Here is a 26,107-nt window from a genome sequence, read left to right on the forward strand (position 1 = left end):
CTGTCCCTGGAAAGGTGATGGAACAGCTTGTGCTGGATACCATCTCCAGACAACTGGGAGAAAAGGAGGTTATCAGGAGTAGTCAGCATGGGTTCACCAAGGGGAGGTCGTGCTCGACCAACCTGGTGGCCTTCTATGATGCTGTCACATGCTGGGTGGATGGGGGAAGAGCGGTAGATGTAGTCTACCTTGATTTTAGAAAGGCATTTGATACTGTCTCCCACGACATCCTTATAACAAAGCTGAGGAAGTGTGGGATAGACGAATGGACAGTGAGGTGGGTTGAGAACTGGCTGACTGGCAGAGCGCAGAGGGTCGTCATTGGTGGTGCAGAGTCTGGCTGGAGACCTGTGACCAGTGGTGTCCCCCAGGGGTCTGTGCTGGGTCCAGTCTTGTTCAACATCTTCATCAATGACCTTGGTGAGGGGATAGTGGCCACCCTCAGCAAGTTTGCTGATGATACAAAGTTGGGAGGATTGGCTGACACGCCTGAAGGCTGTGCTGCCATTCAGTGAGACCTGGATAGGCTGGAGAGCTGGGCAGTAAGAAACCGGATGAGGTTCAACAAAAGCAAGTGTAGGGTCTTACACCTAGGGAGGAATAATTGCATGCACCAATACAGGCTGGGGGATGAGCTGCTGGAGAGGAGCTCTGCAGAGAGGGACCTGGGCGTCCTGGTGGACGACAGGTTGGCCATGAGCCAGCAGTGTGCCCTCGTGGCCAAAAAGGCCAATGGCATTCTGGGGTGCATTAAGAAGAGTGTGTCCAGCAGGTCGAGGGAGGTGATCCTCCCCCTCTACTCTGCCCTGGTAAGGCCTCATCTGGAGTACTGTGTCCAGTTCTGGGCTCCCCGGTACAAAAAAGACAGGGATCTCTTGGAAAGAGTCCAGCGGAGGGCCACAAAGATGGTGAAGGGCCTGGAGCATCTCCCCTATGAAGAAAGGCTAAGTGAACTGGGTCTGTTTAGCCTTGAGAAAAGACGACTGAGAGGGGACCTGATCCAGGTTTATAAATATCTGAGGTGTGGCGGCCATAGTGGTGAGGCCAGTCTCTTTTCAGTGGTACGTGGAGACAGGACAAGGGGAAACGGACATAAGCCGCAGCATAGGAAGTTTCACACGAATGTGTGTAAGAACTTCTTTACGGTGAGGGTGACGGAGCACTGGAACAGGCTGCCCAGGGGTTGTGGAGTCTCCTTCTCTGGAGATATTCAAGTCTCGCCTGGACGCCTACCTGTGCGACCTGGTGTAGGGAACCTGCTTTGGCAGGGGGGTTGGTCTCGATGATCTCTAGAGGTCCCTTCCAACCCCTACAATTCTGTGATTTTGTGATTCTGTGAATGGAAATAAAGCCTCAACTTCATAGGATCTTTCCAAAGGATATAGACAAGCTATCAATAATAACACCAGTTCCCTTTTCTAAAGGTAAGTAATAATCTTTCTCAAGGGTTATAACAGTTAGATATTCCAGCCCAAGTATTCCAGATTTCATGAACAAGATCTACTCTTAACAGAGAATTACCAAAAATCACTCAAGCTATGTAATCAAACTATTGAAGATGTAGGAGAATCTCATATGCAAGCAATCCTTAATGCTTCATGCATTTATTTTCCTTACTTTAGTGCTAAGTAACGAAATTCATGAGAATGCACATTTATGATATTTTGGAGCCAATAAATAAACCATGCTAGTCATAGCAGAAATTTACCCCTAAATCTTAATTGCTTTCTTTTCAAAATTAAGAACATAGGAATAGATTTCCATATTAAAGATGTAAACTGGAAAGAAAAGAAAAGAAAAGAAAAGAAAAGAAAAGAAAAGAAAAGAAAAGAAAAGAAAAGAAAAGAAAAGAAAAGAAAAGAAAAGAAAAGAAAAGAAAAGAAAAGAAAAGAAAAGAAAAGAAAAAGCATAAGAAAGACTTTTGTAAGGCTTCAAATGGCAGCAACAGCTGTCTGTGAGGGACAAAATTCACATTAAACTGAAGATACTGAAAATGTCAGTATACTAACCTATATGTGTTTGAGCCATAACATCAGCTAGTCTGTGTGCAGCACCACTGCCTCCACTTTGTGTTGAGGAGGAGGAAGTGGTTGACGTGGTAGAGCCATGGATTGCTTGACTGATCCAGTGTTCCATGTTTATACTCCCCTGACTCGAGGTAGGAGTTCCCTGGGAGTCGCCCTGCACAGAGCCTTCATCTTCTGATCCAGAAGAAGTATCTAATAATTAAAAATAGCCTGTTACTTACCCTGCTTTTATTTGTTTGAACTAGAAATAAGGCACATTCATGTCACAAATCCAAAGAAAACTGCCATAAAGAAAAACTTGTGAAGGCAGGCAAACACAATAAGAAAAGATTGCAATACTGCGAATCCTGAAACTAAAGTCAATTGCAAACTGTGCACTGAGAGCTTTCCCACAGTAACACCGTGGCTCGTGTACTATCCTATGAAAATAAAGTTTCTTCCTTTATCATGCAACTTGAGATCTTCTGCAGATCTCCAACTGCGTATTAACAATGGAACACTTTCCCAAGCTCACTCCAGAGTCTGTAAAAAGCCCACCCATCAGTAAGAAACTGAGTCCCAGCGTGATTCTGGCTATGTAGTAAATTCAAAGAGAGGTGGTACAACAAATCATAAAGGTAACTGTTAAGGAATAAACCAGAAACATGGAAGATGCGTTAATCACGTATTGGATTACAAGTTTGCCATATTTAGTGTCTCTTAAGTTCAAAAAGATGTTAGTTCAGATAACTCCAAGGGCAAAACACTCATAGAATGTGCCCCTGTTGACTTTTCCTCTTCTCCTCTTCAAACACACCTCAATGTTATGTTCACTGTGTTTTGGACAATATTGTTATTACTATCTATGGAAATATGCTATTAGTTCATAGCAACAAAAAGAAGTGTCTAAAGCTTTTTCATAAAATACACAAACAAAAATGTTCACCTGGAGGTGTATAGGCATCCATTGATGTTTGCACCACCAACGAACGTCGTTTTGAGGGCATGGGGACTGCCATTTTCCTTTCTTTATGTTTAGCAAGAGCTGCTTGAACTGCTTCTGTGTGGACATCTGGAAGGAAAGACAGAATCAAGTTAGTGTTCAAATAGAAAAAAAGCTGTTTGTGAATTCAGCACATCCACACACAGGTTAGTTTGTACTCCAGCAATGTTGACATTGACAGCACCTATGAGATGATGAATGCCCAGGAACACACGGGATCTAAAAAGGCCTGCACCAGTACTTCTCATGGTAGAAGAAAAGGTAAATGTGAAGAGTGCTGCACCAGCAAACAAGTGCTTTGAGCTGTACCATTCTCCCAGAACACTTGCACTGTTTGAAGAGTAGAAAACTTGCTTCCTTAGAGCACATCTCCGCTTAATAGTGTTTTAAAAGAAGTTGGTACTTCAGCAACAATTACTGTTTTCATTGAGAGTATGGTGTATAACATTGTTTTTGAAATGAATTAGGTTTCTAATTTATATAAAAGTCAAAAAAATGGATTGAACGGGAACATTTGCTTGAATGGTAAGAGGTTCAAAGTGTCACAGCAACAATGGCAGTAGGTCCCCCATTCCCAAATCTTTCTCTTCCCTCTGACACTCAGCTTGAACAGTGACAAAAAAAGAGTACGATGACAGCTGGCCAGAGATGCAATGAGAACCATAAGCACTCTAAGCATGAGTCTTCCACCTCACAGATGAATTATATATACTCAGCTGGGATCAGCTGGATCCAAGTTTCCAGCAGGTCCAATTCTCCAATGTACAGAGCTTCTTGACACTTCATACACACATGCAGCTGTCTGCTTCCCCAGGTTAGAAAAAAGCCATTTACTATGTGTAAAATATGCCAATAACATGTTTTGATAATTAACTTGTTTGATGCAAATCTATTAAGTATTGCAAGTATACACTGAAAAAAGCCTGACTTTAATTTAATATCTTGCCATATTTATATTTCGATGGTCTTGGGAAAGATGTGCATAAAGAGACTAAGCAAAACACACGGTACATAATAGAAGTCACTTGTGGTTAAACAGCTCGCACACAGTGACCATCTGGCACATGAGTGGAAGAACATCAGATGATGCCTTTTCACCTATTGCTGATAGCTATAAGAATTGCAGCACCAATTGTGTGCACAGCTCAGCTACGTGCAGTGCTGAAATAATAGCATAGTGATGCAGGTCTAATCCGGAGCAATCCCATCTCTGCTGCCTCTGCTTGTAGGTGGACAGCATGAACCTCTTTCCTACTCCTGCAGAGATGCAGTGGCAGCTCTGACTGGGCAGTATTCCCTGAGAAAAGCAACATACAAGAGGAGAGTATAATGTGTACCAAAGTTACTTAAAGAGCTGATAATTGGACCACTCAGTGTATATGTCCTGCTGCACAAAGACAGAGAAGGATGACTGGAAGCATTAGATGACACATACTGCTACTAAGCCACAATGGCTCATCTGTAATAATGCTCCCTACCTTCCGCCAGGGCATAAGCACCTCTCAGTGACAGCCTGCAGGGAAGAGTAAATCTAAGTAAAAGAACTTTATCAGCTGCTTCTGTGAGCTGTTTTTTGCTTTTGTTTTAAGCTGTGAAGAGAATAAGTATATCAAAGCAAGACAAGCAGGAAGAAGAGCTGGAAAAGCACACTCAACAAGAGAAGAGCCACGAGGCTGACAGACTGAGACAGGGAAAGATGACAATGCTAACATCACACCAGAAATGTATCTCTCCTGTGAGTCCCTATTTCAAAGTAGAAGGCTTAAATTCTTTCTTATAATTAAAACCCGATGAAAAGTTTGATGGGAAAAATATCAGACTAAGAAAAAAAAAAGAATGTAACTCTTTACCCAACAGCATGTCCTCAAGGTAAATTCCTGCCTGCTCACTCCACACCAATCCCATTCATGTGCACAGGACTGAATGTGCTCACTGATAGCCTGAATTTCTTATCCAGCAAATGAGAAAAATTCTTGGTTTTCATTCAAAGGATAGAAATTAGATTTCAACCATCAAAATTGACCTTCTCTCCTTTTTTTTTTTAAAAAAAAGTACTCTGGAGCAATTTTATGAAGAGAATAAATGTTGCTGATCAAGACAGGAGGAATTACTTGTGTTTTATTGGATTTGGGATTCTTGAGTATTTTTTGCTAGGAGGATGTGAGGATTGCTACGAGGAGAGACACGAGGTGTAACCATCAAGTTCTTAAAAAGTTTTTTTAAAGGAAGACCACTGAAAAAAATCATTATTAAAATGCTTATGACAGCTGGATGGTGAATTCTAACTTGCACATTCTTGGATTTCTTTTTAATTCTTTTCTGATGCATGATGCACGATGGCAAACCCCTCAGCATAATTAAAACACACTTCGCAGGGTTTTGATTTTCAAGCAAGTCCACAGGAGTCCAGGAATTGAATTGTTTTCTTAATAAAGCACATGTCTAATATGTTTATTAGAATTGTTGGAATAAATCCAACAGGGCTGCTACAAAAGAAATGAAAAGCAGGAAAGCTAAAAAAGTGGAAAAGATAGAGAACTCTGACTAAGCGATAGGGAAGCTGGGGAGAAGAATTCCTCACACCTGCTCCTGGCTCAGCCTGCAAGGTTGACTGTTCTGATTGCTCAGAGCCAGGAGGTTACCAAGAGAGGACAGGAGATACGTCCAGAAAAGCCTATGGACAGACAGATCAGGTGGAGAGACTACCAGCAAGACTTCTGGGAGAGAGGAAAAAAGACAGCAGAAACAGTCCAGCTTGGGTGACAACTCTTCTGACACCATTCAATCCCAGAAATCAAAATTCTTTTGGTGAAATAAAGTGCACCTAAGTACCTAAAAACAGGCTAAAGATAAGGTAGAGGGAACAAATAATACACTGCATGGTCTTCTTTCTGAATGAAAAACTATCAGTGGGTTCTAAAGGTGCTCTGCAACCCATCTTGACAGTCTTGTATAACGTTGGACTTGTTAACGAACAGAACTGAAGCCATTCACACCAAGAGACTTAGTCACAAAATCCCAAAGAAAGCAGAGAGATGGAGAGCCAGATTGGTACTTACCAATTACAGCTGAGAATAACACACCGGTTTCAACACATCTACCCTGTAACTAAGGGTTGATGACTAGAATCTAGGCCAGACATGAGCCTAGGTTCTAGGGAAAGTCTGTTCCCACCAGTATCAGCTACAGGAATGCACTTTTCATATATATGCTTTGCTTTTATGTAAGTTTTTTGTTTGCACTCCTGATCAAAAAGCCAACTTTGTTGCTGCATTGCAAGGAGAGCATTAAACAAAACATGTCTAACATTCTTGTTCCACAGTTTTATAAAGTATGTATTTAAATCTAAATTGAAACAGCCATTTCTCACCAAAAGGTGACTGGTGTTTTGTTTTTTATCAATTTGAGCAAGAGTGTGGTAGCTCTTCGCCTTTAGTTAGGTGAAAGATTGGCCGCAGTGCACAACATGCACGTTATTGTCTCTCACACACGTATGTGTTCTCTTCATTCCTAGTGCCTGCCCACAATCCTAGCAGCTACTGAGAAAACACAAGGAGACTTGCAAAGGGAATTTACAAAACAGTAATTGGAAGCTCCTTGTACATTAAAGGGAGGAATAGTTGTGAAACACACTAGGGAAAAGTATAATGAGGGTGAGAAGTCATAACTGAGTTCCCATGGGGCCAGAAACTGCTTATCCCACCAAATCCCATCAGCACAAAGCAGTTTGTATTCTCCACGTATCACACACAGCATCTGCAGTGAACATCATATCAGAATTTCAAACTGACTCGGGCAGGGTGATGGCCCTTATCTTGCAGGTCTGACAAAAGCATCTGAACTGTCTTCTCAGTCTACACTGGCTCACTCACTTTAACTGAATTCATTAAAATCATGATTGAAACTGCTTCAAAATATAGATCTCCTGTTAATTTTTCCTGAAAATGAAAACTCTTAAAGTATGAAGATTTTGCCCATAGAAGTCACACAGTTTCCACATAGAGTGGTGTGCTACAATTTCTCAACCTTTATAAACTTCTAATAGAGTTTCAAGCACCTTGATGCACTCAAGCCCTGTGAAAAGCCTTAAGTCTATATGGAAAGCAATTGCTTTTAGGTGAAATGTTCTTTTATGTAGAAGTCTGTGACATTCTAACTATGCTGTTAGAGCCGATGAAACGACTCCAGGTCTGACCCTTCAAAGCACTCCTATAGCTAACAAAATCTTTACTGTTCCCACCTGGCTTTTCCAGAAGAAAGACTCAAGAGAAAATCTAAAGCAGTGAATAAAAAGTATCACCACAGCTATCTACAGCAGTAGGAACCACCATGCAGTCCCTTATCTGCCACTGTTCTCTACTGTTTCAGGTTGACCAACCATATGTTGAATTCAACTTGTGAGTTTGTTCTCAACGAATCAGTAAACAGGAGATAGATAAAGTGGCATGCTTGGGAAAGCTAATTGCGTACCTTATGCTGCTGCCGCATATCTGGTGTTCACTATTCAACCCAACAACTATTTCTTACAAACTGCCTGATAATTCCGATTTCTATTTGTATTTGTTTATTCTCTGCTTTTGTTTTCTACAGCTGCTAAAAAAGCATTCTTCTAAAGCGTGCATCCTTGCATGGCAGGGAACATCACCCTGACCGTACACTTCACAGAGACATCTCATTCCTTACTTGGGCCAGATGTAGAGCCTCTGAACGCTCAGAACTTTAGCTGCATTTGCTCCACAGGCAGGTCAAACACTCACCATACTGTAAGCAAAGTGATATCACCTCATGGGTCACAGATCCGGGCAGTAGTTAAGCAGGGATTGCAACACAGGGTGCTCCTCCCATGGTAAGCGTCAGCTCTATTAAACATTTCCACATTATAAAACCGTTCCTCACAGTCACTAAATAAAACACACCAGAAGACAAAAGAAAAAGTTTCTTCCGCTGTTCTTAACTCAGAGTTTGCAACTGTGCCAGTTAGTTCTCTTGCACCCAATTTGTCACTCAGACCTGTTTTTTTCTGAAACCAGTTGGTAGTTTTGCTAGAATCAGGACAACAGAAGTCTCTTCCCACCTGTGTTATATATATTAAATATATAACTTCAATTGCCTTTGCCCCAGTCTTCAGTTTCCCAGTAATTATAAAGCCCTGACACTCTGTATGTTACTTTGCTTACTTTTTTGCTATGCAAAAAAATGTCATCTTTGACACTCAATTACTGGGTGTTTAAGAAATACAAATATGGGAAAACAAGCTGTTGCCTAATTTTTGTTGTACAGGTGCTGAATATTCTAACAGAATTCCACGGTTTCCTTCTGAAGCAATTACACTTCTATCTCACCCTTCAGAGAACTTACCCCTGAGGGAATAAAACTGCTGAGAGACATATCTAAATGTGATCTGAATTCATTCCTTTCATCTCGTTGTCCCTTCTGTCTCATGTAAATCCTTCCCCCTGAGTTACTTCTGTTTTTTCTTGAGTGGGCCTTTGGAAATAACCTTTCTTCCTTTGCTTTCATAGCCAATTCCTGCTAACGGAATGGTATGACTGGGAACAGGACTGGCCCACTGACTCTGAGAAGGCTCAGTATCCTTGCTTTGGGTGGGATATTCCACAAACGTAGATTCACAGAATGAAAGAATCATGGAATGGTTTGGGTTGGAAGGTATCTTTAATATCATCTAGTTCCAACCCTCCTGCTACAGACAAGACACCTCCCATCAGACCAGGTTGCTCAATGCCCAATCCAGCCTGGCTTTGAATGCTTCCAGGGAAGGGACATTCACAACCTCTCCAGGCAACCTGTTCCAGTTTCTCACCATCCTCCCAGTAAAGAATTTCTTCCTAATATCTAGTCTAAATCTACCCTCTTCCAGTTTAAAGACATTTCACCTTGTCCTGTCGGTACACTTCCTTATAAAATGTCCCTCCTCAAGTTTCCTGTAGACCCCCTTGAGATACTGGAAGGCCACCATAAGGTTTCCTTGGAGCCTTCCCTTCTTCAAGTTGAAGAGCCCCAGCTCTCTCATCCTGTCCTTGTAGCGGAGGTGCTCTAGTCCTCTGATGATCTTCGTGGTCCTCCTCTGGAGCTGCTCCAACAGCTCTATGCCGTTCTTGTATTCAAGGCCCCAGAACTGGACTCAGAGCAGAAGGGCAGAATCACCTCCCTTGATCAGCATTGGTCATGCTTCTCTTGATCCAACCCAGAACACAGCTGGCCTTCTGGGCTGCAAGTGCATATTGTCAGCTCATGTTGAATCTTTCATCAACTGACACCCCCAAATCCTCCTTCTTAGGGCTGCTCTCAAGTAATTTTCCACCCAAACTGTAACTGTGCTTGGGATTTCCCCTACCCATGTGCAGGACCTTGCACTTGGCCTTGTTGAACTTCATGATGTTGGCATGGGCCCACCTCTCAAACCTGCCCAGGTCACTCAGGATGACATCCCTTCCCTCTCGTGTGTCAACTGCATCACTCAGCTTGCTGTCATTACAAACTTGCTGAGGGCGCCTCATTTACGGAGTGACACATTATTAAGATAAAGAAGGTTGATGCTCTGTGCTAATGAGTTTAGAATGCCAAATGATTTTTAATAAGAGGTTATTTATGTACATATAATACATATTTATTTATACTGTAGGAAAGGATCAGCCCTAAAGTCAGACATTGAACAAATGAGTGAAAATACAAATAAGCCTCTGCTTCAGGGAGGCCAGCACCTGGGGCTGCATCAGCTGTAAGAACAGGCAGAGAGGCAGCTTGCAGGAAGCAAGAGGAGCGAGGATAGCAATGCTGCCCCAAACATACTGCAGCAGCAGAATCATAACAGCTTCTGAGTTACTACAGGAAGGCAATTGAGACAATGAGAAATCAGCCTCCCAAAGGCCACGGACACTCATTATTAAAGGCTGAAAATTCTAGATAAGGCAATGCTAAGTATAGCAACAGTAAGCAAAGTAATTATACAGAGAAAAGGTTGGCAATTGCTGCCTTACAGGAAACTAGTATTTGAAAGCATGAAAGTCTCTCATGAGTTTAATCAGACCTTTGTTGTAGCTGCCATGGAAACGAAGGGATACACTGAGAATTCATTTCCTAATACGTGGCCTGTAAATACTCTGAGTAAAGATAATTTGGAAGCTACAACTATTGGAAATGCAATCAGGACATACTAAACAGGGTGAGACACGGCGAACATGCTATCATCAGAACAGATTACAGTTAGGCTTTGTTTTTTGATTGTCCTGGGCTAACAGCACTGGCCGTATTTTCAGGCATACAAAGGGCAAGTGATTTCACAACAATTGCTGATCTCACCCAATACAGATCAGCCCTTGCAAAATCATCTCACTCCTTGGAACGTGAAAGTAAGTCTGTATAACAAGGAATCTTTGCTGTGGGTGATGCTATAATGAAGTGGTGTCAGAACACTTTCACAGCATCTTGGGGCATTAAGATAGGAAAGCACACAGCCTGAAAAGTGTGACACCTCATTTCTTTCCAGCTGCAAGCAGGTGTGCCATTAATTCTGAAATATGGTATTCACACACAATGAATACCCAACTGAATGGAGGAACATCTGCTCTAATAAGACATTCATTTATACGAGGGCTGTGGAGGTTACTGACAGAAACAAACTGTTGCTTACATTTCAGAAAATTTCAGTGAGTAAGTTTTAGTCTTCAGGACATTTCAGCTGGGTTAATACTGGGTCTTAGGTTTTACTGGGAATGTGGGATACATGGATATCGAGGGGAAGTTCTGCTGACTTGTCATGAATTTGGGCCAAATTCTGTTGACCTGCGCAATTTTTGACAATGAAATATCAGCTTTTTAGAAAGCACCTGCACTCCCACAAAAGTGCCACGATAAAGACCTGGCTCCTCAAGAATGCTGCAGCAAACAAACTTCACTGGTGCAGGAAACATTGGGCTGAGCAAAGAGCTGTGCCACAAAATTGCATCCTATAGGTGCTGTTGAATAACTACAGGCACATATGAAGAAACTAGAAACACATGTTGTCATGCACTCAGAAAGCTTAATTCTGAAGAAAAAGCATGGCTATCATTTTGCAGTTTGGATGGCAGTAGTGCTAATCCATAATTTTGGGTGGAAGAGAAAAGCTGAACATACAGCTGGGAAAGCTGCATGGACAGATCGTGAAATACAGAGGTCATCTGACAGAAACAGAGGATACTAAACTGAAGACTGAACTCTTAATGACTCCACTGATAGTTTTGATGAAGGGCATAGTTTTTGCTAGACTTTGGAGCCTCCAGATATTATAACAAAGTTGATTTAAAAATGTTTTTTCTCCAAACTCTGAGATTGAATATTATAGTAACTCTAATCATAAGTGAAATAAAAAAACATGCAAGCTGCCCACTAATAATTTCCATCCCTCCATGTATTTATTATCGCATTTGTAATGCAGTCTGGAAGTCAACTTTGTATAGTGACTTCAGCTCAGGCCCCTTATTATGTGATCTGAAGTAAATCAACTTTCTATTCATTTCTCTCTGGAGATCCTTGAGTAATTTTCCTCAGGAGTTCTGCAATTATCCTTACAAATTTTTCTGCTGGGTCAAAAGCAAGGACATGGCCATATGAATTACATCTTTGCAAAGGTTTGCTTTCAACCTGTTTTTCCCCTGGTTGAGTGGTAGCTTGAAATTAAGTTTAGTATTAAGCTAAACGAAACAGGAGACAAATTTATTTCTGATAAAGTGTTCCTACAGTAAAGATTAACTTTTTCCAGTATCCCTTACCTCATGAAGGGTTAATACATTTTTCATTTTATGCTGAGCAGTCTTGATACATAGTACATTCATCATCTTTTTCTCCCTCCTTATTCTCTGGAGTAATGTTAAATGGCAATGGCTCAATAAAAATGGTTCCTTTTATCTTCCTGTTCCATTCTTTTTTCTACCATGCCCTACAAGTCCTATATTCTCATAGAGTAATTCGGTTTTGTCTTCTATTTTTCCTTTTCAGTTCTAGAAACAACACAGAATGAGACCTTGAACACCCTTTCAAAAATGCAAAATATAAACTACTGATATATTTTAGAAGCACCATAAGTTGAAAACATGCAAAAAGTCAGCGACCTTTGTTGCAACTCATGCACATGCTTACCTCATGGTCAGTGAGAACAAACGTGTGGTGAGGTGTGTAGCGAAGCACACAGAGCAGAGCAGCTCAGCTACCTTGGGTCTGCTGCCAACCCTCTTCTAGGACTGGAGCCTACAGGGAGTGCTGTTTCACTCCTCGCTTCCTTATTTCAAATGCCCCTCAACCCTATCTGGGGATGATTTGTGTTGAAGTTTAATGATCTCATGCTCAGTATAAGCCGCTCAGTCTTTTCCCTGTTGAACTGCAGTGTGGGAAAGGTGGCTGAGGAATGTGAGCTGGGACAGAGTTGTAGTTAGGATGCATTTGTTTTGGCAATATTTCCAAAAATCTCCTATATTAAGATGTCTTTTAAAAGAAATGCTGAGTGAGCTTGGAAAACGAACTGTTCTCTGCAGTGGTGGAATCTCTGGGGCAGGGGCTGGCAAGCCTCCAAGAACGGTGCAACAGACTGGATTTTTCTTTCTTGTCTTCAGAGGTTGAGTGAATGGGAAAAAAATCACGATGAGTGAGAAGATGAAGGGAGATCCTCGCTCCCAAGAGTCAGGGTGCCACAACCACCTGTCACCAGCAGTGCCTTTCCTCTAGGACACCAGCTGAGAGGTGCTGATTCCACATATGGTCTTTCTCAAAACACTCTATTTCTCAGCTCCCAACCCTACGCTCATCCAGTGTATGCCTATTAAAATCTGTCCATGTGATCCCTGTAGCACACGTGCTCTCACTTGCTGGTCTTCGCTCCAGGATTATGTGAACCCTGAGACACAACTGGTGCAATTCCAGCTATGCTGCTTCTTCTCACATCACTTCTGACATCTGCAAACATCAGTTCTCAGAACTCACTGGTCTCGTTTTCTTTAATTGCTACAGTTGTTCCAGGCAATGTAAAATGCTGGACATCTTCAAGTTGAGAAACAAGTGACTTAACAAACCTTGCCCAATGTATCTCCCATATTCTCATCTCATCAGATCAGAATTCTACAGCAGAAATCAGAATCAAGAGACACCACCTCATATGCGTGAATCTGGACATATTATATAACATTTCCTATCATTTCATGATGGACTTTTTTAGTTTCAAATTCTTATGGGTGCATAGATTTTGTATGCTTATGTCATAATTTTTTGTTTGTTTTTTAACTGAAAAGCAACAATCATAGAAACTGTATAAAACAGCTTCCGGCATTCAAGGAAGGTGCCTGGCTTTCAATGCTGAGATGGAGAACTAAGGCTTTTGCTCTGGCATAATTTAAAGGCAACAGGGAGATCCCTTTGGAAAAGTGAAGTTGGTATGGATTGACTTTTCATTTCTCCAAGCACTGAACACTCAGCTAAGGGCAGGTAACATCCTTGTTCTCTGGAGAGGACTTGAGTAAATTATGAAGGTCTCTGACAGAGAGATGTGCTCTGAACAACAAGGACTGGCTAAACAACACCAATCTGATGGAGATTCACTGTGATCAAGAAAAGCTTTTCTAATTAAGAGGATATGCCCATTTTGCCCATGGGGTATCGCATGAACTGCCACAGCAGAAGCTGCTGCTGTACTGAGCTGCAGCCTTTATGTGGCAGTAGAGCCCAGCTCTGCTTCAAACAGCAGTGAAGCTGGGTCAAACTCAAGAAGCAGGGCCACTCAGGATAGCTTACAGATCACCATTTTAAGCACCAAATTAGTGTGACTTTCCCTCCAAAACACGATGGCACAGATCATGGTATTTTAAATAATGGTGGCAGAAGCTTCGATTTATCCTGTAAGGGATTTCACTGTCAGAAGGAACAGGGAACAAACAGGTCTCTAGTGACTGCAAGGAAGACATGTAGTGCCAACATCCTCCATAAATCTCAGTAATCTACTGAGTTAGCACAGTTCATTTAGATAACATGATAAGACCATGAAGGTTAACCATTCAGGTTCCCAACTTGTTTATGTCACTGCATAATTCATATGTCCTTATCTCAATGCACTACAGCAATTCCATGGATGTGCAGCTTTCAAAAGCAGTTGAGAAACCTAGTTTTTAAACCGCATCAAGAAAATGAAGCTGTATGTCTGCCTGTGGTTACATCTACATAACCCCTATTGACTTTATTCTATCTGTATGGAGAGGTGCTGGTCTTCTCTCCATGAAAACCCATGATATCACATGCAGGAATGGCACAAGGCTGTCCAAAGGAGATCTGCACATCAGGAAGAATTTATTTATTATTAGGGTGGTCAGACACTGAAACGAGCTTTCTAACGAGGTGTTTGGTGCCCTATGCCTACCAGCATTCAAAAGGCATTTGGGCGACGCCCCCAATAATGTTTTAACTTTTAGCCCTGTAGGGGTCAGGCAGTTGGACTCAGATATCTTTGGTGGGCACTTTCAACAGAACTATTCTATTTCTATGCTATTTCTAAATCTGTGCCTGATTTTGCAGAGTCACATAATTTGAGCCAGATCAAGCCAAATGCTGACACCCATTCTTCACAGAGGCCAAAGTCAAGAGCAAGTCAGTCCTCCCCTCATCAGCTTTTCTTGCCTGAAAAGTCACTGGCCAGAAAGGTCTCTTGCCAAAAATTAGTAATCCAATCTATGAAAATATTTGGCTTCAGCGCCAACTTGAGCCCCTAGATAATGTTGTAGTATAGGCACAGGCTAAGGAACAGCAGCTGCTAGGAGAAAAATACTGCCATGATCTACATTTGGCAAACCTTTTCAAATACTGCTTCCGAGTGGGTAAACAGTGAAAGAATTTTATATTTAGTAGTTAAAAAAACAAAACAAAACATCTTTTTGAATTAAAATCAGCTAAATTAGCTGCTATACTTGCATAAATATTTCAAGCCTGAATTGATTAAATTACTTAACTTATGGCATGATCTAATTCTTTAGACATCTGACAAACTATCAAAGTTGATAATGTCATGGAATTTAATGATTTCAGTATCATTTCCATATAAAAAGTAGCCAGGGAATTTTAAAACTTTCCAGTTTTAAGGAATTAGACCACATTTTTAATGGTCTAATTGGCAGAATTAAAAAAAAAAAATGATTTTGAAACACAGAACACACTGTGAACTCTTACTGAAGAAATAACTACCATAAGCTCAGAGTCAGATTTATTTAGAATATAAAAATTATAGAAATCAGTTCTTCAAAATTATAGTGCTAAAAAAGTCTGTTAATGAAATAACAATAATAAAGAGAGATGAAAAGGGAAAATGTCACAGCCTGATATTTTCCACAATAAGGGAGAATAAATTATAGGTGATATTAGTGGCAGCAATGATTTTGAGTCTCCAAAGAGAGTTCATTAAATAATCTTTGCTGACATCTGAATTTATGTAAAAAGAAACATGGAAAGAGAGCTGAATGATTTTCAGGATGTCAGACTTCCAATTAGGAAAATCTTAAAAAGGAGAGACAGGAAAGGACTTTGATCAGAGTTTCAGGAGATTTGTTTTCATTGTTAATCGAAATAAATTGTGCAAAAGAAGAAAACAAAACACAAACCTTAGGAAGGAAAATGTTTTTCTAGAAGTGAATTACTTATTTGTTAGAGACTGTACATTCATTTTGTTTTGAGCTCTTTCCAAGAAGATGTGTCAAATATGATAACAAGCACTGAAACCAGGTAACGGCTCGGACCGAATAATCACAGTCAGATCAGAGCAGAGATGCTGAAGCATTAAGCACAGCAAAACAACAAGCTAAACAGAGGTTTCTAACTGAAGCAAATCTGAATCTGAAGACAAGATAACCAGAAAGAAATCTGACTTATAATTTCGTAACCTGCAGTAAGAGAGCCACGAAACCAAGAAAGAAATGGACTTCTGGTATCGAGGCAACATATAGAAGTGGATAGAAAAATCCAGAATAGGAACACTGCATTCTATCTTAGTCAAGTTCTTCAAAGACTAATTGTATAGGTGACGAAGTGATAACTTTTCCACATTGAGATGGAAGCTTACATTTACTTGTGTTGACATTTGCTGTGTACAATTTTCTTATGAGTGAATGAAGCCTTGGTAGCTGTTCAGAGCAATTTGCTGGAGAGCTTGGTGACTTATTGAGGAATCATGTTCTACAGCAATACCAATGTAGGAATTCGAAAACATGCCTCACTCGGTATCAGAAGAGGCACACAGAGATATGCATCATGTATCCTCCTGCCCATCCCCAGACTGACTCATAATCTTAGTTTGCAAACAGTAAGCATACCTCAAGCAGACTCTACGCACAAACAGATGTTTTTAACAGAACTCCTCTGAAACTCATATTTGCTTGAAGGTTTGAGGACATGGGTTTATGAACTAGACAATTCCAAAAATAATATTTCTGTTTAAAAACAGTGCGTTGACAATTTTTAGCATAATGTAGGAGAAGCTTCTAGTTTATACATCAAAGAACCATTACACACATCACACAGCCATTAACTGAAGAAAAACTGGCAGCATCTACAGTGTGAACTCAAGGTTTCTAAGGGGAGAAGGGAGTTTTCAGATTTATCAGAGTGATCTGGACATAGATGACGTTTCTTAGCCAACATTCATCATTTAATTTCCTTTAAGTCAGACTAGCAAGCTTTCTGACTAATGAAATGAACTAGTGATATCTTACAAAAGGTTTAATAAGGACTTCTCTATAGCTTTCCAAATGTGTCAGCACAATGAGTCTGACTGTGTCCAGCAAGTTATGTCTCCCTGCACAATCCAAAACTTCCAGAGATGGCTCCTCCATGACCTCTGCAACTATTATTCTCTGGTTTTTAATTCACAGGTCACAAGGATCCCTATGCCACAATGGCTGACGAGTGCTGCTGTCCATTGCTCCGTTATTCCACAGTTGGAAGAGAGGCAGTGGCAGAAAAATGTGTCGCTGCTGTCTGGCTATCATCTGAGAAGGGCATCTCTACTGCAGTAGTCTTTGTAGCAGTTTAAACAACAGCTGAGCCCACTAACCACTCAGTCAGTTAAGGTGCAGCACAAGCACATTATGCCTTAAAAGGTAAGATTACAGAAGTTTCAGAGCTCATTTTTCTTTCAGTTATATAACAGTCACTTCTTTCAGTCTGTGATATATTGGAGGGACACTGCAAAGAGACTTTGATCCCATTTACAGGAAATCTACCTCACTGTTCACTTCTCTAGTCCATACTTCACAGTTTATCAGGGAGGATGCTAAGGGAGATTCTGTCAAAAGCCTTACTAAGACCAGGCAGAACACATCTACTGCTCTTTTCTCAACCTCCAAAGTAGTCATTTTATTGTCAAAAGCTATTAAGTTGTGATCATGGATTGACCAGTGTAATAAGGGGACTTCTTAAGTCCATGATGACTACTCCTAATCACTTTTTTGTCTTTCACATATTTCAAAATGTTTTCCAGATTATTTGTTCTGCCACCTTCTCAGAGCTTGACTCGCCTGTAGTTCTCCAGATTCTCCTTCTTGCCATTCCAGAGAGAGGACTGAGACTTGCTTTCAAAGAATCAAGAGCAGCCTCATAATGATATTGGTCAGCTCCTCAGCACTTCTGAGTGCATCTCATCATGTCCCATGACCTTTACATGATTAATTTGTTTAAATATTCCCTGTCCTGATCCCTTTTCACAGAGTGTATGTTTTCAGTACTTTGCCACTAGTCTCTGGGGCCTTGGATTCCTGAAGGCAAATCTCATCAATAAGAGATCAAGGTACAAAAAACCCATTACATATCTTGCCCTTTTCGCTGTCCTGCTCCATTCAGCAGTGAGTCCACACATTTCTCAGTCATCCTTCTGCTGCTTACAGGCCCCAGAAACCATTATTGTTCTCTTCACATTGTTCGTCAGACAAAAATCCAGATATGCTTTGGCTTTGTAAATCCATCCTTCTATGCTTGGAAAGTGTCCCTGCATTTGTATGATGAGCACTTCTCATGCATAGCTATTTACAAGTGTTTACAATAAAATTATTTTAAACAGAGTAGAGAACAAAAACAGTGACTTCAATTTTTTATTCCAATTCTCTGCTCTTCAGTTCTACTCACCCGATCTGTAGCGCTCATCCCGTGACCCTGAGGACCTGCGACGGTGATATCGTGAGGAAGAGGAAGGAGTAACCGGAGTTCGACGTTCTTGTGGCAATGCCTGGTCCACTCCTGCATTAGTAATAAATAAATAAAGCTCATTCTGATTGAATTTCAGAAGTTTAATAGCGAGGAGGAGCTCAGCCTACGCTAGACCTAGAAAATGAACACACTAGTCACATCAGTTTACTAAGCAGCATTTGCCACTGCTCAGCTTTCCTGGTGTGCTTACATTCCTGCTTCTCTAACAGAACAACTTAAGATCACGCACTCCATAAGAAGAGCACACAGCCTGTAAGGTTGGGGTTGATTTTTTTCTCCATACAGGCGACTTTTCACAAAGTAGTATTAGTGAAATATTTTAATGTCTAATAAACACAAACACCATTCCAATGAATCTGGAAGCTTTCCTGTAAATTGGTTAAAGACAGTTCCTAAAAATGGTTTAACAAATTTGTATTACAAATGTTTTCCTAAAACCTCATGCAGTTAGATCGTATCAGTTTGTGACAGCACAGCATTAATTTATGTAAACTAGATCTTCTGTGGGATCTTCTGTTCAATATGTATAGGCATTTTCAGCTACCAAAGGAAAATCAGCAGTACTGTAGCAAAGCAAGCTGAAGGGGCAATCTGTTCTGGCAAAAAAATGAAAATAATTCAGACATAATATATACCTGCAGCATCTCCATATACTAGGTCCAAACTTCCAGTATGTTAGATTTAAACCTTGTGTTTATCTCTTTGCCTTACAATTTTCTTTTTTATAGTACAGGTATTTTTTAAAGGCTCCTTCAAAGATAGCAGTGGTATAACTGCAGTGTTGTTATACAGACACTTCCAGAAACTAATTCTCCTTCACAGCCTCTCCAGAAGAGTGAAGTGAGTTACTTACAAAGAACAATTCAAACAAACAATAGGAAAAGAAAACAAATGTGAATATGTAGCAGTGGTATAATATACCACCCCGTTCTTTCTCTTCCACAGAACAACCTGAGTAAACAAACCCAGTAAGCAATGTATATAGCTCAGATTTAATAAATCAGAACATTGGGCACTGTGAGCCACAGGGGGAAAACAAAAGCACAAACAAAAGCAAGAACAAAAGCACAAACAAATTCCACCAAAAGAAAGAGACCCTAAAGAAATAAAATTCATTCTTTTGCCTTTTATTTTTTGCCTTCTTTTTAACTTTTGAAAGCTGTTACACACTGTGTAACTGTAGGGACAGAAGTAAAACTGGCTTCTTCCACTTAGAGCTGATGGTAAGAAAGATCTGTTAAAATTAATTAAATGATTAATAACTAAGCTCGAACGAATGATTAAAAATTGAAATTGGATTCAAAAGCCATGTTTAAATAAGCGTTCAATTTTTTTTTTTTTAAAGCACAATGCAAAAACGTTCCATGATTGTTTCTGAGCTATTTAGGGCTTGTTTATTGGGGTGAGATAAGAATTTACTTCTGGGGTAACAAGAATTTTTATGTTGAATACAGAGCGCTAGTCAAAAAGCATCTGTTAAAAAAGTCAGCACTATGCTGTGCATCTCTGTGATGCAGAAATCAAGCTGAGAAACAGCTCCTCGCTTAAATCTCTGGGATATCACATACATCAAGTCTGCTGTGATCCCATGGAGAAGGGCCTGCTTGGCTACAAAGCGTACTTGGAGTAAAATCTCACTGAGACATAAGACAGAGTAAATCCATAAATGTTCTCTTACTCAGATTGCGATTAATAATTCATATTCTTAATTAAAATAAAATATCTTCATTCAACTGTTCTGTCTCCACACTACAGTGCTGTGCAATTTCACCACAGTTCTGCATAATTTCATTTGCTCCCTAGTCTTTACGTTCTTTTAAGTACACGTATATAAATTCTGAAGCACTGAAATGTTCTGAAGGAATATTTTCTCCTCATTGGTGGCCTTACTGGGTCACGATGAGAATCACCATGATAACTAACAACAAGCATTAACTTAAATTACTTTGATTGAAAATGTTCAGAAAATGATGTTTCAGTCTGTACAAGGTTCTAACCATATCTCAATCCAGTCTCATTGTACAATAAGAAGATACTTTCTGGAAATCACGTATTTACAAAATATTGACAAATCACAGCCAAAGACACACATCTAACATTCTGTGTCACAGAGTTCTGGTGAAGAAAGCAGTGCCACAGCTTCACTGCCTGCGTATGGCAATGCCATGCAGACAAGAATGAGCAAAAGTTAATAGGTACAACAGGATCAGAGAGAAAACCAAGACTAACTACATTTTTCCAACAACAAAGCCACAGACAACAGGCCTTAGAAACACTGAAGGGAATTATATTGTGAGGAAAAGCATCAAAAAGATGTGCAACTTCTGAAGCAGGCAGACTTTTTCAGGTGGACCCGATAGCTGTTGGGCAGAATACATTGAGGCCCCGGCTTCTTTCTCCTGGCCATTCAGTTGTGAAATACCTCAGTTGTCTCAGTCTTGTTCTCTGCAGCTGCAGGCTGCGAAAAAAGCCCTTTTCCAGGGCACAAAAAGGGAATGCAGCCTCAGCCTCCAGAGTCTTGTCCTTTCTAAAGGTACAGAAATCTCTCGTTTTATCTTAAAATTTGGACACTTTACACTAGTTTACCTCCCACCCACTTTGTGTTTTTTTTTTTAAAGACAATCAGTAACAGGAGGTTTCTTTAACAGTTAGGAATGAGGCAACTCCAACATGCTGCACTGGTTTGCACTTAGGGACACAACAAGCTTCACCAGAGCAACAAAAAAGCTTCTGCTTCTTGGGAGGATTACTTGATGACTTTATCCCACTTTCCCATCCATATAAAAACAGCAAATAAACCTCTACTCAGATCAGGACATGTGAGTGTGACTCTCATTTTACGGAAGTTAATTCTAGAGTGAAACAGAGAAGTTCCGCACCAGCCCTCTGTGGGGAGACCTCTCTTTGTACTAAATTCTCTGTTGTGTGAGAACACAAAGCATAGCCGCACTACAGAGAGACAGTAAGAAACCTTACAGAAAGGGCTGGAGGAGGACTTGCCCAGCACTGTGGGGACCCATACCTTCCCGGAGGCAGCTCCCTTGTGCAAGACAAGGAATGCAGTAGCTGGAACCTACTGGCTGCCATTTCTGAGCGATAGGTAGAAGTAAAAGCCATACAGAATAACGAACGCTATGAACTCAGAGAAATGTTGCCATTAATAGCAAAGCGGTGTTAACAGCTGAACTGTTCACCTCCATGAAGGCTCTGGCAATACAGTGCAGTAACAAGCATCTTTTTTTCCACTTGGAATTCTGAACATAACTAAAACCCCCAAATTGATGGCTTTCACAGCCAGCACACAGGGTCCTTGAGTTAAGTGCTAATGCTTGTTGAAGTGCATCCTGACCGAAACGTATTTGTGGATCAGTGGATGTGGAGGAGTAATGGGCCTTGTGAATTCATACCTAGATCAATTCCTAAATTTAAGGAGGCAGCAGAGCAACGAATGGCTTTCATTAAAGAAAGGACAATGTCACCCCAATGCCCTGTAGACAGACAATCCCAATCACTGTCAAAATCACATCATTCTTAATAATGCCACAGGCCACCAGTCTTGCTGCTAGCAAGGCTTAGAAAGGCAAGTACAATTAGCAGCACTGACTCATTTCAACTTACAAAGAATTTAAGAAAAATATGAATTAAAAATACATGCCCAGAGCACATTTATTTTATATAGAAGAACGAGAAGCCAGTGCTTTGTGCTCATCATATTGCACATACGCATTAGAAGGTGCATTGGAGCTAACAGCCATGCTCTTAATGCGAGTATTAGTTCATTTATCTAACGCCACTAATGTGGGATTCAGCTTGCAGATTAAGACACCTATATTTAGGTGTCTACAAGAAGGAGCTTAAGCTGAGCTCGCATAATGAAAAACAGAAACCTAGACCAGGACTCAGAAGTCAAAACAGAGGTGCCCAAAGTCTTATCAGATGTTACAAAGTATGACACCTGCCTTGATCAGGATCTCATGTGTCCCCTTTAAGTTGTTTTCTGCATGCTTGCCCTGTGCAGATGCCTCTAATACCTTAAGAAATCTTGAGTAGTATTAGACACTTATGTTCAGGCAACTCAGAGAGTCCAGTGGAGCTTGCAAAGCTATGCAGGTGTTCGGGGGGGAGGGGGGGGAGATATCTGCTTCAGAATAAGCTGAAAAGCTCTCTGGGTTTCATCAACTGAATTAACTGTGTCTTCACATAAGAATGGAAGCTCAAATACCAGCTTCATAGGCAGACAACTTAATGCAAATATATCAATCTAGAAATCCTAATCTGCAAGCTGGATTCTACATTTAGTACATTTAACTGAAAATATCAGAGCCACAGTAAAGCTATTTAGGCATACCACTGCAAGCTGGATAGTTTTATTTTTATGTGCATGGAAGTCACAAAGCTGTCACATTGAAACAGGTTTCAGTCACCCCTATCCTTCCTTTTTTTCTGTCTTTATCTCCTTGTTCCTCCCTTCTAGTCTTCATTGCTTCTTTTTTGTAGTTGAATTATAGGTCCTTGAGGAATTTGAGGTCCTTTTCAACCCAGGCCATTCTATGATTCTATAGTGTTGTGTGCTACTGATGCTGCAGTAACTGCATGGCTCTCTCCAATAGAGGACAACTGTTTCCTCAGCGACAGCTGACAAGTCTCTTTGATGTATCACATATTTCTATGAGTAGGTCAAAATTTTGACTCAGAAAATGTTTAAAAGCTGAAATATCTAATTGATAAGAGATAGAAGGCATTCTGTACTGAGGCTGCTTTCACTGTTCTAAACCTAGCTGACAGGAGAACAAGCTGTAGAGCAAAATCAGGGCTGGAGGAAAGGAAGGTTAACAGTATTTGCATTCAGTTCAAACTATTTCCTTGACTTCTATGCAATGGCTGCTGACTCTGCTTTAAAAGCAAAGCCAAGGGATGAACGCACCGAGTATTTTGTAAACAGGTTAAATGTCACACCGCTCCCATGGAACTTGTTACTTAGCACGGCATTTCACTCTTCCCAACAGATGTATATGGAAGTAATAAGTTCACTGGATCAGCCTAATCCAAAGAAGTTTTAAAAGGTGACACTACTAACCAAAAACAACCAGGGAAGGTATGCCAGTTTTTGCTAGATAAACCTGGAGAAGATGGAATTTCTGATGAGATATGTTTCATTAACAATCTATCTTTCACAGGCGAGCTTTTACATTTACTTCTGTACTTGGTTTCAAACAATACATATACTTGAAATCTATCTTCTTTCCTTATTACAATCTCCATCTTGCGTTCCAGGATTTCCTTGTATGTGTTAAGCCCTCAGTACAAAATTAGCACGGATAACAGAATCACAGAATTACAGAATGGTTTGGGTTGAGAAGGACCTTAAAGATCACGCAGTTTCAACTACTTTCCATGGGCAGGGACACCTCCCAAAAGACTAGGATGCCCAGGGCCCTATCCAACCTTGCCTTGAGCATCTTCAAAGGCAAGGCAGCCTGTTCCAGGGTCTCAGTAGCCTTGTCATGAAGAATTTCTTCATAATGTCTAATGCAAATGTACCTTCTTTCCATTTAAAACCATTATTCTTTGTCCTGTTCTGCAGTGGGGAGGAGTTCCTCCCTACCTTTCCTGTAGATCCCATTTGGCCGCTGTCAAGTCTCCTCAGGACATTATCCTCTCCAGTCTAAACAACTCCAACTCTCCCACTAATCATCCTCTTGGCCCTCCTCTACACACACCCTAACATTGTTTTCTGATGTTTCCAAACAATGTTTTCAATGTTTCTAATGTTTTCCTTTTTTTCCCTTCAATCTCTCAAGGATGGTGGATATCACAGCACTGCTACAATTCATACATGATGCTTGATTTTCACTTTTCTATGTCAGTCCCAAATTTTCAGTGTTAGATTTGAAGGCTTTTTTAGCAGAACAGAAAGAAAAAGGCATTCACCTATGTATTGCTCAATTTATACTGCCAGCAGTTTAACATCCTTCCTTCAGCATTCAACAAAAGAAATTTGCTGCAGATCTGTCCCTTCGGAGCATTCTGTTGTAAATTCTATCAGTTTTGCATTTTGACAGTGGTAGCCAGCTCTCTGTATGCCTCCGCTCACTCCTTCTGCTCTGTTCCAACATACACAAACTTTATTTCAAGGCCTGCAATGGTGTATTTCTTTTCTTTCTTTTTCATTGCTCACATCAGATTGAGCCACCTTCTCTCACTCATTTATCAGATTTTCAGACAAACATCTTGATGTTTGGTGCTATATTCTGTTTCACAGATGCTCTCCATGAACATCAACAGTATTTCATTGAAATTCTTCACATTCTATGAAGAAGATTCTGACTCTGATGTGTACTAAAAATATTTCCCTCCAAAAAAGCCATCACGCTAAGTGCTGAAACCACTAAGCACATTGCTAGCTGATACACTAGCTGATCATATCAAGTGCTCATTTCTTTCCTTATATTTCTTCCCTTCCCATTTTTGTCTTATTATTACTGTACAACCTTTGAAGGGAGATGTATTTTTCTCCATGTCTGAAAACAGTTTGATGTTGTAAGGTCTTAGTACAAGATAGAAAACAAAAGTGCCAACATAAAACAATGCTTAAAATAATAAATGGGCTCTCAACCAGCATGGCAAAACCAAAGCAATAATACAGCTTTAAGAGATGGCACCAAGAGGTAGTTCTCAGAATTTCCCTTTTTAACCAAACAGGACCCTGCAAGAAATCCATCAATTCAAACCAAAACACTTCCTCAAGCATGATTTACTTTCATCTATCTGCCATGATTTCACATCTCTAAAACATCTTTGTACTATTTTCAAAAATGTGTCCATAAACTGTAGAATGCATACATTTTACAACAAAATTCATATTCTTAGCCTACATCCATGCTTTGAAATGCCCCGTCATGGCTATCTTGCTGAGATCTTTGAGAATTAGGAAGGCACAACACTGCTTATTATTAATAAAGTGAATACATGAGGGATTTTTTCAGTTCTAAAATCAAGCTTTGTTTAAACATTTCCTGCAATCTTTGCAATCCAAATAATGCCTGTGGAAGAGAAAATGAAATTGTAATCGCCACGTTTACTTTCAGTGCCCAAAGTGCCAGCAGCAGGAATAGTAAATGGAGGCACACATGCACACAGTATGCAAAAATATGCACATACTACAGATAGACATAAATACATCTCATTAATTACAGAGGACACAGAAAATGGTTCCAATTATTCTACAGAAAATTGTTTCATAAAGTTCAGGGAATCTTATTTGGGAGCATATTATCTGCTCTACACTGCGTAACTTGAAATTTCATTGCAGTGCCAGTGCTGTTGGGACTCCAGCAGCAGGAGATGCAGCTCTCTGTCTCCAGGCCTGCAAAAGGAGCAGCAGATGCCTTTTAAGCATTGCATCTCACAGGTTCATTAGCAATAATAGAAAGAGTGATGGTGACTGGTCTACATGGTTACACTACAAGTAGAACCACACTGGTGGTATCAAAGATGGGAAATTACTGAAAGTAATCTGGTGTAGACACACCACCTGATTAAGAGGGAATGAACCACCCATGTATAAGCTGTTAGAAGAAAATCTTAATTGATAACAACATTGTCTCTCTGTTCTGTGAATGAATAATCAAATTTCCTAGCAAAAGACTGGAAGCAAATTGGGCAAAAAAAATAGCTTATGGGGGAGGCTTGTAATTCAGTTATTTTTCTTATAGGGAGGGTTTCTTCTAATAGCACACATGTATCTGACCACATGTTATCTTACCTAGAACTGACTGATCTAATCAAGATAATCTTCAGAAAAGTATTCAGAAATGAATGCCTGTTTAAGTGGTTATTCTTTCAGATCTAGGCTGTCAGGGCTTCTCTACAG

The 26,107-nt window shown here is 40.4% G+C and overlaps 1 protein-coding gene across 3 annotated transcripts in view; it reads right to left on the bottom strand.

Annotated features, from left to right (window-relative positions):
- Positions 1-26,107, bottom strand: part of DIP2C (disco interacting protein 2 homolog C) — a 142,740-nt gene that overhangs the window by 105,861 nt on the left and 10,772 nt on the right. For all 3 annotated transcript variants that reach the window (XM_010712402.3, XM_010712401.3, XM_031553857.1), the window contains exons 5-7: positions 18,154-18,264; positions 2,953-3,078; positions 2,010-2,219 (exon numbers count right to left, since the gene is read on the bottom strand). In XM_010712402.3, coding sequence (XP_010710704.1) covers positions 2,010-2,219; positions 2,953-3,078; positions 18,154-18,264 — 447 coding nt within the window. The remainder of the gene's footprint in view (positions 1-2,009; positions 2,220-2,952; positions 3,079-18,153; positions 18,265-26,107) is intronic.

The sequence above is a fragment of the Meleagris gallopavo genome, chromosome 6, assembly GCF_000146605.3.
Source record: "Meleagris gallopavo isolate NT-WF06-2002-E0010 breed Aviagen turkey brand Nicholas breeding stock chromosome 6, Turkey_5.1, whole genome shotgun sequence".
Classification (NCBI taxonomy): Eukaryota; Metazoa; Chordata; class Aves; order Galliformes; family Phasianidae; genus Meleagris; species Meleagris gallopavo.